The sequence below is a fragment of the Hippopotamus amphibius genome, chromosome 8 (genome assembly GCF_030028045.1).
Source record: "Hippopotamus amphibius kiboko isolate mHipAmp2 chromosome 8, mHipAmp2.hap2, whole genome shotgun sequence".
NCBI lineage: Eukaryota > Metazoa > Chordata > Mammalia > Artiodactyla > Hippopotamidae > Hippopotamus > Hippopotamus amphibius.
In genome coordinates this window covers 108,108,065-108,121,764 of record NC_080193.1, presented here as the reverse complement: position 1 = coordinate 108,121,764, position 13,700 = coordinate 108,108,065, and the positions used below count along the sequence as shown (strand labels likewise).

The 13,700-nt window shown below is 35.2% G+C and overlaps 1 protein-coding gene across 1 annotated transcript in view; it reads right to left on the bottom strand.

Moving 5' to 3' along the window:
• DNAH7 (dynein axonemal heavy chain 7) overlaps positions 1 to 13,700 on the bottom strand; it is a 244,682-nt gene that overhangs the window by 173,538 nt on the left and 57,444 nt on the right. The window contains exons 15-19 of the mRNA XM_057746773.1: positions 13,260 to 13,338; positions 9,732 to 9,956; positions 7,463 to 7,609; positions 5,335 to 6,020; positions 3,136 to 3,322 (exon numbers count right to left, since the gene is read on the bottom strand). Of these exons, the coding sequence (XP_057602756.1) occupies positions 3,136 to 3,322; positions 5,335 to 6,020; positions 7,463 to 7,609; positions 9,732 to 9,956; positions 13,260 to 13,338 (1,324 nt within the window). The remainder of the gene's footprint in view (positions 1 to 3,135; positions 3,323 to 5,334; positions 6,021 to 7,462; positions 7,610 to 9,731; positions 9,957 to 13,259; positions 13,339 to 13,700) is intronic.

The following is a 13,700-nucleotide window of genomic DNA, read 5'->3' as shown; positions in this document are numbered from 1 at the left end:
TAAGGAATCTGGGAGACACAATTTTTAGCTTTCCAGCTCACCAGAAAGACGTGCAATGCTTGGTGCCAAGTGATCACATTTACTGTAGTAAAAGGAAAAAGAAAAATAATGACCCTTATGATTTTGGTCTGAAAAACAAGGCAAATAGTGTTCACATTTACTGAGATGGGGTTAGACTACAAAAGGAAAAGGTTTGGGGAGAAACTCAAGAGTGCCTTTTCCTGTCTTGTACGAAATACAAAATACACATGTGAATCAAAAGTCAAGTTTGGGTACACGCAAAAGATTATCCATTTCCTTCAACTCCAAATGATGGGCAATTCACGGGTCCTGTATTAGGGAGGGGCCCCAAGAGAGTCACAAGAGTACCTTTCTGGTGCATGTAAAGAGAGGGGGCTAACGTCTTCTTCTCCAACTGAAGTCTGTACCATCACCAGTGTGCTGACCTGCTCCAGTGCTATCAGAACAGGAAAAGAACTCTGGGAGAAGATGGTGTGGTGAGATGACCAGGTGAAGGAGGGGCAAGGACCATGGTTACTAAGGTTCAGGTTACTAAGAGGTACAGAAGATGCTACAGACCCCAGGTGAAATTAAGGGCTAAAGATCTGTGAAATACCACTGCAGCATGGGGTGAAAGACACATGTATGAGAGGAATGTGGCAAAAGTCATCACTGGTAGATCAGTTTGAAGATGCAGCCAAGTCTCACAGAGGATGACCAAACCTAGGGGAGACGCTCAAGTTAATGTTCCTTGGCAGTCGGAGATTGTCAGGGTCTTCACCTGTGCACACTGAGTTAATCTGTGGACTTCACCTGTCCACAACTGGTCAAAAAGCTAGACTAGTGATGACAAACAGTAAAGGCACAGTGCGTGGGCACCAGTGACAGAAGGTCATCCACCTGATGCCCACCGACAAAAAGAACAACCAATTTGGCTAGATCAATTACACCAGTAAATTTTCTCTCCCTCTCCCCCTCTTTTCCTCCTCTCTCCCTTCCTCTTCCTCTTTTCTCCACCCCCCCCCCCCCCCCCCATTTATCTTCACTCCTCCCTACCTTCTCTCTCTCCCGGTATCTGGCTGCAATAAGCACAGGAAAGAGAGAAGCAGTGCCTGAGAACTCAGTCCCCACCCCCACCCCCCACTGGAGCCTCAGGTTTACCTGACTAGGAGGAGGAGAAGAGTTCTAAATAGAACAGGACATTGAGGTTTCAAACAGGTACAACTCAGTGCTCATAGGCAAAGCTATCTTTACAACCAAAAGTGAGTGGAAATTTTTGGAATTACACGGAAAGGTCAGTAAGGGAGCCTTTCCCAGTGAGAAACAGTCTTTGCCCAAGTGCAGTTAGGAGCAGGTATGAAAACATAAAATTATTTCAGGTTTATACCTTCAGGAACCAAGATAACCTCAATCAAGCCATTTATAGTAACAATATCATTTACATTCTGTTTCTAACCTCTGAGCCTTTTCTCTTGGCATAGTTCTAAGAGAACATTTATTAGGAACCCCTAAGACTGAAAGTGATGGATTTTTGTATTAAGCACTTAATCCAGTGGCTTCTACTACACAGACCATTTTCATTAGCCTTCCTGAGAGAATATGGATTTATGTTTCTTTTTAAAACTTTGGAGAGTTGGACAAAAGCTGTCCTGAATACTAATAGATTGAGAAAAAGAAAGTGTAAAGCCAGTTGAAGAAGATAATCCAGTCTGATAGCAAAAGTAAATGAAGTATCATCCAAAGAAAACTGCTTATTTGGGAATGAGAGTAAGTACTGCTTTTCTGTTAATATATTTTTAATTTGGCAGTTTTATAGAAATGAAAATCTGCCTCCTTTATCTACTAGTTTCAGCATAGTTGTCCTTTCCTAGGGATTGAACTATCTATAAATTTCCTTAGCAATATGAATTTTGAAGAGTATTTTGTTTGAATGCCAAAAGAAAAGAATTTTTTTTAACTTTTAAAGTGTTATTAACTAGGAAAATACAAGCATCTACTTTTTTCTTTTTTGGGCAACAAAAAAATTCTACTTCATGCCCTTCGAAACAAAAATGTATACATGTTATAAGGGTTTTGTCCTGTTGTAAGGAAACAATATAGGAAAGACCAAATTTGTAAAACAAATGCGTTAGAAATGAGTAAATGTCTTACAAAGTGACTTACCAGTAGGTCCTTTAATATGGAATTCCAGTGTGATTAGTTCCATAAAAGCTTGGTTTATACAAAAGCTTTGTTTCAAGTATTATTGCATAAAGCAAAGTAAACTTATTAAATAAACAGATCCATGTCCATCTTATGGGATATTTTCCTATAAAATCATATAGTTGACACTGATACAGTATTATCAGTATTTAGGATTAAAGTCACAATTTTCAAGGTTTAAATAATAAAAATATGCATATTTCTGTTTTAGGGTAGAAAAAAATTTACGATAATACTCTTCCTATCTTACAATATTGTATTTGATCAAAACACCAATAGAGAATTTTACATTCATTTAATGATATAGTTTAATAACTAATATTTCTTCTATTTTAATCTTAACTTCCACTAATACACAAACCATGCTTTTCAGGCAGTAAATAATGTCTTTTGAATTGAACAAAAACCAAACCTTTTTCAGTGTTACTGGTTTTTATTAAATTCCCTTCTTAAGTTTTAAGTTCTCCACTGCATTTGTGTGTTGATTGATAGATTTCATTTTGTTTGTATTTATTTATCTTTGCAGCTTTTCTTTTTTTTAGGTCCCTACAGAGAAACTTGTTGATTGAGCAGCTGGCATGCTGGCGTTTTCGCACCACAGCGCATTTCAGTGGTGGTCCAGCCCGTAACATGGGGGCCAGAGAATAGACAGGACAGCACATGCTGAGTACACTGTCTTCCTACCAGAGGGTCCAGTAAGAACCACTGCTAGAACCACTGTCATTAAATAATGCAAGTTCAATTTGGACCTCAAGAAGCAATCAAGACAAAATACCTATTTTCCTTTTGATGTTTCTTGCTCCTGGGATTCTAAAATAATATCTGAAAAGGGAGCCTATGTGGGGAAAAGACAATAGCTTATTTGGATTGTTTCGAAAACAAAAATTATGTTACTTCAACAAAATAATAACATTCTCAGAGATTTTTACCTACTTGTATGACACTTTTCATTATATCTCTCCATGTTTTATCCACAGTTGTAAATCGTCTGCCTTCCTCAGGCATTTGAGACATAATGTCTGGAGAACTAAAAATGGGCTCCAAATACAGCCACGTGGCTTGGACCTTGAGCCATTCATCCAGAATCTCCTGAAGCAGCAGGAGTTTGCCCTCCCATTCCCTGAGAAGCAAAACACAGTGGCTCTTATCAACAGCAAACCGAGCAATGGTTCAGATGATAAAACTTAAAACCATGACCACACTGTCAATCTTACATGCAATGTTGTTATTCCAATTTCCATTCATCTACCAAAAAATCAAAGATAAATCATTAGATTTGTTCTACAAAATCTGTCTCTAAATAATGGCACCAACATTTATGCTAATACAGATATACATATTAAGATGTACCTATCTACAAATGGGTTGGTTTCTGTATATGTCATAACAATAAACCTTTCTGCAGTCCAGATCTATGGCCAAAGTTGAGAAATGAGATTTTGGAGATAGTAATGGTATTCTCAATCAAGGACACTCTGAACTACTTAGGAAAGGTAATTACATCCAAGATTTATTTCCTTTAACATTCTGTTTTTTTTTTTCTTTTTTCTTTTTTTAAAAAATTTGGGCCCATAAAGCCTTTATTTCCAGAATAAAATATTCTAGTTCATAAGATATAACCGGCATTTAAAGAAAAATCTACATAATCTTAAATATATTAGTGTGGCAATCATGAGAAAGAAGCATATTTGACTTTATAACGAGTTATCAGTTCATTTCTAAATATGGAAAACAAAAATGACTTAATTTCCTCAAGAATAAATATTATAATTACAGCATAAACTAACAATTTTACAAGCATGGTTCTGAGGTCTTTGTATAGATTTGCTCTATCCTCACAACAACCCTGGGAGGCAGGGTCCAGAGTGTAATATCTTTTTACCAATAGGGAGACTAAGGTACATAGAGGTAAGTACTAGGCTCAAGGTCACTCAGCTAATAAACAATAGACCCAGATTTGAACCCAGACAGCTGTAACCACTACAGTATAAGGGATAACATAGCCATAAAGAGGAATGATTGGTTAATGGCAACAAAACTTAGAGATGAGATGGCTTTATGTGTAGATTAATACATTACCCATCATTTATAAGCAGTGATCTTTTAATTTTAGATCATTAAAACCAAGAAATGTATACAGGAGTTCTAAAAGTCACCAGGCATTTAAAAATATCCTTCTAAAATAACTTCCTCTCAATGTTCATCAATAAATCTGTCTCTCACACAAGGAAATGAATGCCTCTGCTTCCTTCTGGTGCTCTTCCCTCTTTCTCCATCTACTCCCTGACTAACACAGAAAATTTCTCACTAGCTAATGATATCATGCATAGTTCTTAAAAATAGAATCTACATATACCACTTTCAGAGAAGTTCAAAAATTACTCTTGATGAGCACATTGGAGCAGGCTGGGCAGGAGGCAGAGCAATCAGAGACTGAGCCAACACCAACGGCTGAGCAAGCTCAAGTTTAGGATAATATATCAACAACCAGAGGCCGAGATCACCAAGCAGGCAGCTTTCCCTCGACATGCAAATTCACATGGAAGATAGTAGTCTGATTTGGATTTACTCTTTTTTTAAGGTAAAATATAAACTGTTTAATACAAACTATAAAAATTGAAAAAATGGACAGGATAAGGGTCAGATTTAATTGGCTGTGTCAGATAGATGCTTAAAATTCCAGACTAGAATCATAGTTTCATTCTTTTGCACTTATCTAGCCATCCTTCATGCATATGAGTGGAAATTACAATAAACTGAGGGATCGTCTACAACAAACTAATCAGTATGTCTGGAAAATTACATTATCTTCAGTTTTATAGCTTATATGTTCTATAAACTATGTTCATAGGCACAAGATTATTTTTGAGAATCAAATGTAAAAGATCAGACTGTGGACAATAAAAATGAGTATCTGGATGTTGACTGTCTACTACCTTTGTTATGAATATAGATGATAGCAAAAGGATGAGGACTCTCCCAAAAGGAATAAAGGTTATCATTCTTTACAATGTACTATTTAAAATATTAAGTATAAAGTGCAGAATCAAGTTTCAAAAAGAACTGTATATTACACACGAGTGATGATTTTGGTAACATAGTATAAACACTGTCATAGAAATATCACTTTACCTCATTTGCTTTTCATAAGGCTTAATGAAAGGAGATCCTCGCATCGTTTGTGTCTTAATAATGTGGTCATCCAACAACATCTGAATTTCATCAACTGACGACAAAATAAATGTCCCGGTTTCTCTATAAGGAAGAATGACAAATTCCATTGCATCCCATTCATTAATCATCTTCTCCATGGCCTTTTCGAGAGAATATTCTTTGCTAGCTGCTTCACTAATACCTTCAAACCTATCTAAATATGGTTCTAGATTCATATCTAAGAAAGAGAAGACAGTGGAGTCATCTGCTGGCTGCAGGGGGTAACCAACGATGCTGGACATGGCCTCCCAGTGCCTGGGGCGCAAACCGGGATTACAAATCACTTGAACAAGAGGAATGTGCTGCTTGAAATCTTCCACCTTTGCTCTTACTTTTTTTGTCATTTCCAATGCATTCGGAGAATCATGGAAGGTTTTCTCCAGCTTATATAGACCTCTCCAGTAATTTCCAATGTCCATTTCTACTTGGTCTGGATTCACTTTGTGATATGGTCCTTCTGTCCATGCCCTATATTTGGTACTAAATTCTACAGCAGTTTCATAGAGACGAAGATAAGGGTTCAAACCATCTTGGATTTTTTTACGTTGAGGATATATTGATGGTAGCCAACCAAATGCCTCCTCTTCAGCATTAAACTGCTCAATCTGGAAGGACAAGTATTAAATATGTTGTTCTGAAGGTGAATGATATTCAAAATTAAGTTTTAAAAAGTATTTATATCAAATGTGACCCCCAAAAACCTCTCATTAAACCCTAAAGTTAAACTTAAATTAGGCCATAACTAGAAAAACTGAGCGGTAATCTCTTTTTTCCTATTTATTTTATTTTTGTTGCTCCTATTTCTTTTTTGTTAGAGTTTCCAGAGAAAAATGACTAGTTAAGTTAGTTAAAATACTAAATTTATATATATAAAGAAGTCTTTGCCCATCCAGGTACACTGAGGATATAGCTTCATTTATTAATTAACAAGAACTTAATTACTTTTAATAAACACAGCATTGTGTTAGATACTATGGAAAATAGAAAAAAGTATATTGCAAAGTACTAATTCCAAAGAGTTAGTAAGCCAGATGAAGAGTTAAATATCAATTATTTAATAATATAAGGCAACAGAAGAGATGTCTTAGAGCAGATATATAATGAACAGTATACTTTTAAAAATGCTGTCATTCAGAGACAAGAGAGCCTGCTGAAATAGCACAATCACAGATGCTTCGGTAGAGAAGCTACAACCGGACCTGGGTCTTGAAGGTAAGTAGGATAAGAGATGCAAAGAAAGCATTAATTTCCTCTTAGTTTAGTAGTGAAGTTGTGAGGATGTGGGAGCTGTAGAGGAGAAATCTATAGAATTGAAAAGAGTGAGATAAATATGAAATTATGCAGATTAATTAAAATTTCAGTGGCAACAGTTTAAAAAAATCTACAATTTCTCTTTTCTCAACATATATTTACTTATCTGAGATTATTATAAACTATTTAATTACCTGAACTAAGATATTAAAATCTTGCAATATATAAAAAATGATAGATCATAATATGGTCTGTTTTCATATTTCCCCTTTTTACAAAAAATGCAAATAAAAATTTCAAACATTTTACATGGCAAAGAGTATGGCTTTCTCCCAGCCGGCTTCTTCTAAAGAGAACACTGATTTCTGAAACAGTGGTATTAGGAACAAAGTGGCTTGATAGGAGAAAATAATGGACCTAATTTAAAAACATAGCCACCAAATCTAAGCTGGCTTCCACGAAGGAGGGAAATCTAAACAGTAACCAGGTGCTATCACATACTGTAAATGATCAAGTGATACAAAATAAAATTTAAAAACCACATGGAGATATAACTACCATTAAAATAGAAGATGAAGGCCACTGAAATGTTATTGCTATCAATAGAAAACAGCAATGCTGCTCTGAAGCATAAAGCACGTCTGTAAAATCTATTTGTGCCATTTGTATTACTCTCTAATTAAATGTAGTTAAACTCTTTTATTTGAATCCATTTCTTAAAGGTGAATACCCAATACAAATTCAAATGCCCTTTCTGATGAATTAATTCATCCTATTAAGAATTTAAAAATTATACCTTGTCTGCTGCTAAATCCAACTTTCCATTCAGTGTCTGAGCCTTTTTCAGGTACCGCTGTACATCTTGAAGATCTCCAAATGAGTAAAACTCTTCTGACTGTTTAGCGTAACTCTCCAATTCCTCCACAAACCGTTCACACCGTAACTGATAAAGACAATTATTTTTCATTACTATTTTTAAGAGTAAAACCCCCTAGGCATCGAGAGAAAATTTTAGAATTTGTAAGGATTCTCAGAATTATTATTACTATATTTTGTCACTGGCAAAATATAAAGAAAGGGATGATCATGAAGATGACTGGGATCCAAAATATGCAGGATTTTTAAGAGTCAGGATTTAAAATCAATGGATTAAGATTCTGGTAATTCACAAATTAGAGAAAGTTTACCCTTGTATTATCAATGTAAGAAGTTCTAACTAATAAAATGAGTAGGAATGTGTTAAACAATGGTATTTCTTTAATATGCTAATGAAATACAAGCACTTGAAAAAAGCCTCATAATAATCAAGTATGAGGCTACAAGTGAACTCCAATTTTCTTTAAGGCCTGTAAAGGTAGCTGCAGCATTTTTACAAACAACTGGATAAAACTGAATTTCTTTGTGTTCTAATATTCAGATATCTCTTCAATTAGAATGCTAAAACAAAGTATCCCAAAGTTATTTTTCTAGCCTCATAGGCTCTCTTCACAGGAAATAAAATAAATAAATCCAGATTTAAAAGCTGAAGAACTAAACCCTTCCAGTATAAAACAGGTGTGTGTGGTTTTTTTGGGTTTTGTTTCAATGAAAAAGACTTCTTACAAAATTGTCATTGGTAAGGCATTCCAAATTAAATGGCTCTTAAAAAACCGCTCTGAATAAAATAGTCAAAAGTCAAATCTAGGTTATTCAAAAATAGATTTTATATTTTATAGATTATCTAGGTCGGTTTCTGTCCTCTTTAGTTTCCTGGCCAATTTATTGCTCTGGCCCAGTGGGGGAAGGAAAATGAGAGGAAAAATTCATTAACATGATGTGTAGTTTGTAGAATGGTATATATTACAACAGAGTATAGATAATTCCGGGCCACCTAATGATTTCCTAAGAGTCTATTATATTGTAGCATAAGCATCAAATATTCGTGATGTTTTCTACAGGTTTTAAAAATTCCTGAAATGGCCTAAATGTAAAACAGAAATATAGACTTAAATTTAGATTTACAGTTTAAAATGAGGGGTTTTTTTGTTTTGTTTTGAGTCTATAATTTACTTTCCAAACAACATATGCTGCCAATTAATTGTATTTGCTGTAGTGTGGTAGAAAGAGGCTAGGCTTGTTATCAAACAGCTCTAACAGCTGACTTGAAACAAGCATCTTCACCTTCACCTGGGAACCTTAGTCTCTTCATCTGTAAAATGAGACTGAAAATACCGTACCATTTATTCACATGATAGCTATGACGAGCTCATGGCAGTTCTGTGTGTCAGGCACTGTGCTAGCCAGTAGGATATAAATGGAGAAAAGGTAAAAATGAAACAGCCCTGCTGTCAAGGAGCTGACCAACTAATGGGGAGATGGAAATAACATAAGGATCAGACAATCAGCCCAGTGGAGATGTGTTAAAAGTGTCATGGGAGCAGAGGAGAAGCAGTACTGAGGTCCGACTGAAAGGGCTTCCCAAAAAGTCAGCTGAATTTGCTAGATAGACAGGCGGGGCGGCCGGTCACTCCAGAGAGAACTGAGAGAGCAGGCAAGAGACAAGAGGTGTAGGGGAGGTGTGGGACCAGAAGTTGCTCAGGGTGACTGAAGAGTCAAGAGCAAGGAGTGGGGAGAGGTAGGCAATGAGGCTGGACAGGTAGACAGGGGGAATCAAACACCATCTTATACGCAGGACACACACACAAAAGGTTCGAGTTGTACATTAGAGTGATGGTTCTGGGCAGAGTACTTAGGCACGTTGGTGATTAGGAGGTGTGAAGGCAAAACTCACCAAGGGAGCTTTGACCTTGAACAATAAAAATAAACTCAAGAGAGTACTATAAACTGTATAAGCTAAATACTATTTTTATTAATGGTCATTTGTGGGCAATATATTCAAATGTTTTCTCCCTTGAAAAGTCAAGAAATGATGCCACATTCACCCAATGTGTGTACTATCTTCTACTAACACTTATGGGAGGAGAGAGCTAAGATATACGATCTGTGAAATAGAGGAGCTGACGATGAGATGTAAGTTAAATATTTCCAGAAAAATGAAAATACTTTAAAATATCCATGATGCCCACCTTAAGACCTTCTTGATATTGTTCTGTTTTCTCCTTAATGATTTTCCTGTGTTCGTCAAAAATTTCATCCATTCTTCCATACCACTGGAAGACATTATTATTTAGCCTAATGTCTGCGGGAGAAAAGTTGGTACACTCAATGAGGAAGGCGAGGCAGTTTTTAGAATCCGCCAATCTCTGTCCCAGTTCAATCATATCAACTGTCTCTATTTTCTGAATATAAGCCTGAGGAAAAACAAAAATTACAGATGGCATTTTAAGGAACAGCTCATGTCGAAAAATAGCCTGTAAAATATATTGCATCAATATGTACAGACTTGCTAGAAGTATAGACTTTTGGTTCCAAATAGGGGACTGCAGCACAGTCTGCTTCTTACCCGTCCTGAAAATCTTTACGGACAGAGCAGGGCAAAAAACAGAAATACTAAACAACACACAAAAAGCACTGTAAAACCAAGGAATGATGTGGTTCTCTAGAATATACGAAGCAGAGGCTGAGTGATGCCATTTATTTTTTCCGAATAGTATTTTGGGCACCTACTATGTGCTTGATACTGTGCCAGGTGCTTTCAATTCAGTATGACAAAAACAGACTTGGGTTTTGTCCTCAGAGAGCTTATAATTTAGTAGAGGAGACAGCCAAATAACCACTATAACAAATGTGAAATTGCAAACTTGCAACAGACACCAGTGCTGCAACACTTTCCTTAGTTATAAAACTAAAATATAAGTATAGACAAATTTAACAAGGAATGAGCTAAACTTATGAGGAAGACTATAATACTTTATTGAAGGACATTTTTAAAGTACTGAATAAATACAGAAATAGCTTAAGACATAATATTATAAGATGTAAGTTCTTCTCCAATCAGCCTAGAAAGTCAATGCAGTTTCAATCAAAATTGCAATGGCATTTAAAAAAATTAAATTTGATGTAATTCTGAAAGTCTCTGAAAGTACTCAAGAGTAAATACTCAAGAGTAGGTAAAGATAATCAGGGAAAAGGAAAACAATAGAGACTAGCCTTGCTAAATAGCAAAATATACTATATAGATGCAGTAATTTAAACAGTTCCTCTCCTGGCTCAGGAGTAGAGAATGGAACAGAATAGAGCTTAGAAACAGATCCAAGTACATATGGAAATTTAGTGTTGAAAAATAGGCATTTCAAATCAGGAGTGAAATGACAGATCATTTAATAAATTGTACTGAAGTAATTGGCTATTGATTTTGGAAGAAAGTAAGAGCCCTATTTACTTAGAAGTACAGAGAAGGTATACTGTTAAGTGAATAAAATAATTTGCAGGAGTAATGATTCTATTTTTGCAAAAGCAAATGTGTGTGTGTGACTGGGTGAATATATGTGTGTGTACATGTAGCTCTCTCAAAGCTCTTTTGAAACAATTTGTGCATATATCTTAAAATAAATTCTGAAGGAAACCTGCTATCCCACTGAAAAATGAGACAGCTGGCAGTTACTTGTACCTACCTGTATTTACCTTCCCTGTGTTATACCCCACACCTCCCTGCTCATGAGGTAAAGGCTTCCTTTCTTAATGCTTTTAAAGTTCTTTTAAATCTCTAATAACCTTCTCTCTCTGGCTTTCCCTTTTCACCATTCTCTCTAGTGCTATGTATGTGCTCTGTGTATATATACGTGTGTATATATGTATGTGTATTTGGAAAGAACCATTACCCCAAAAAAAGGAATTATGGAAAAAGAGGAACTTTTATTTTGTATAATTCCATATTGTTCAAAATTTTAGTTTTGTAATTAAAAAGGAAAAAAAAGGACATTGCCTTGAAATCTTTCATTGATATGCCATTCTAATTAGACTAAATGATTTTTTGTGGTTGTTGCAAATCCAAACAAAGGTCTAATTGAAAATACATTTTTGTAATTTGGTTAATCAGCTTTTTTATGTAGTCAGACAACTGGGTTTTTATTTCCTCCTCCTGATAAAAAATGACTGACTTCTGTACTGAAGAAACTGAGAAGATGTTTATGCCCTTACAGGAACAAACTTTTTCAAGATACAGAAATATTTTAAGCATCAGGTAATGAATCCTATTTGCTAATTCTGTTAAATGTTCCTATGAACAATGGAAATTCACACTAAATAACTCCAAGTTCCTAAATATTTCCAGTGATGGTTAAGAGGGTAAATAAAGGACATTCTTCATACTCAACATTCATTTTTTTTCCAAAGGAATTTCCAGCTATGGAACTCTCTAGCTACTTTTAAAATCATCCATAATCAAAATATCATTTGATGTCCTACAACAACTAATATAAAATATTAAAAATTCTAAAAAGGATATCACAGGTATGTTTGTATTTGATACACACAAATACACATAAATCCACGTTAAGAACCCCGATTCAATTACAAATACTTTAAAGGGAATAGAACTCTTTAGAGGCTGATACGTAAAAGTTGGTTCTAATGATTTTAATAATTTTTTCTTTAAGTGAATAATTTACTGTATGTAATCATTTGAACTCCTTTTGTAATTTCCTACCTATACAAAGTTTTGAATGATTTTTACATGTTTTGCTGGGTTTGCTTAAAGATTTTAAAATCTAGAAACACAAGGGTTCTATTTTGGATCTTGGGATTGCTAGAAAAGGGGAAAAAAAGATCCTATAAAAGTGTAATGTTATAAGAATGGAAAAGGAACAAAATAAAATGATTAAGCAGGTGTTTTATATTATTTTAGTCACCATCAGGTAGACTTCAAGCACAGAAGCAACAAGAAAAATGATGTGAGACATCTTTTTAGTACCATAAGTCCTACGTTCAAAATATTTTTAAGCAAACTACCATAGAAATGTTTAATATATGATAAAAGATAGCCTATAGAAAACAAAATAAAATATTACTTAAGGATTAAATATCTGGTGATTAAAAAATGAAGGTTGACCGCATATCTCAGGTTGCCCAAGACAGTCCTGGTTTATGCCTGTTAGCACAGGAACGATTATTAATAGTGCTCTCGAAAAGTTTCTTGTAGATGACTGCATCTCAACTACAATATTTCACCTCTCCCACTATCGATCTTTGTAGTGTCCTCTCACTGGCTCTGTGGCCATGTGACTTGCTTCGGTCAATAGGCTACTCACTAATGTGACACAAACAGAAACTTGAAAGCATTTGTGCAATTGGGCTTGCTTTTGTGCCTCTATGTACCATGAAAACATGCTCAGGTGAGCCTGCTGGAGTTTGAGAGACAAGCAGAGCAGAGTCAAGTTGCTAAAGATAATTACACTAGTCAACCCAACTGAGAACTAGCTGACCCGACTGAGGCCAGAAGAACCATCTGTGAGTGTCCAGCTTGAATCACCAAACTTCACACTCATGAGCTGTGTGTGTGTGCACACGCACACGCATGTAACTTACTATTTTAAGCCTCTGTTTTAACTTTTGGAGTGACTTGTTATTGTATTCGCATATCAATAATTATAAAAGTTAAATAAAAAGAAAAACAGCTTATGCACACATGACTACACAGAGCTTATAAATAATACCTTCATTTCCATCAGTTCTGCTGTATTTGGAGGAGTGCTAAGAGCTTTTTCAGATATCTTCTCAAATTCCTCACATAATCTGAAACACCAGACAAAACCCATCTTATACAATTAAATTTTATTCCTAAACATATTCCTGTTTAATGTTCTATGACATGAAAAATACAGTAAGATTATCTTGCCTATATGACATCTAATTAAGTAAAAGCAAATTTTTGCTCATTTACTTATTCATTCAATACACATTTAATGATCACCTATTACATTCCTAACTACAGTATTAAGTGACAGAGATACAGAAATGTGTAAGATGCAATAATGGTTCTCAAGCAGTTCACAGTCCAGTATGGAAGACAAGTCTATGAACAATCATTTCCAACCTAGAGTTTTAAGGGCTCTACCAGAAATTTAGTTGAGATGGCACAAAGAGGTGGTCTACTT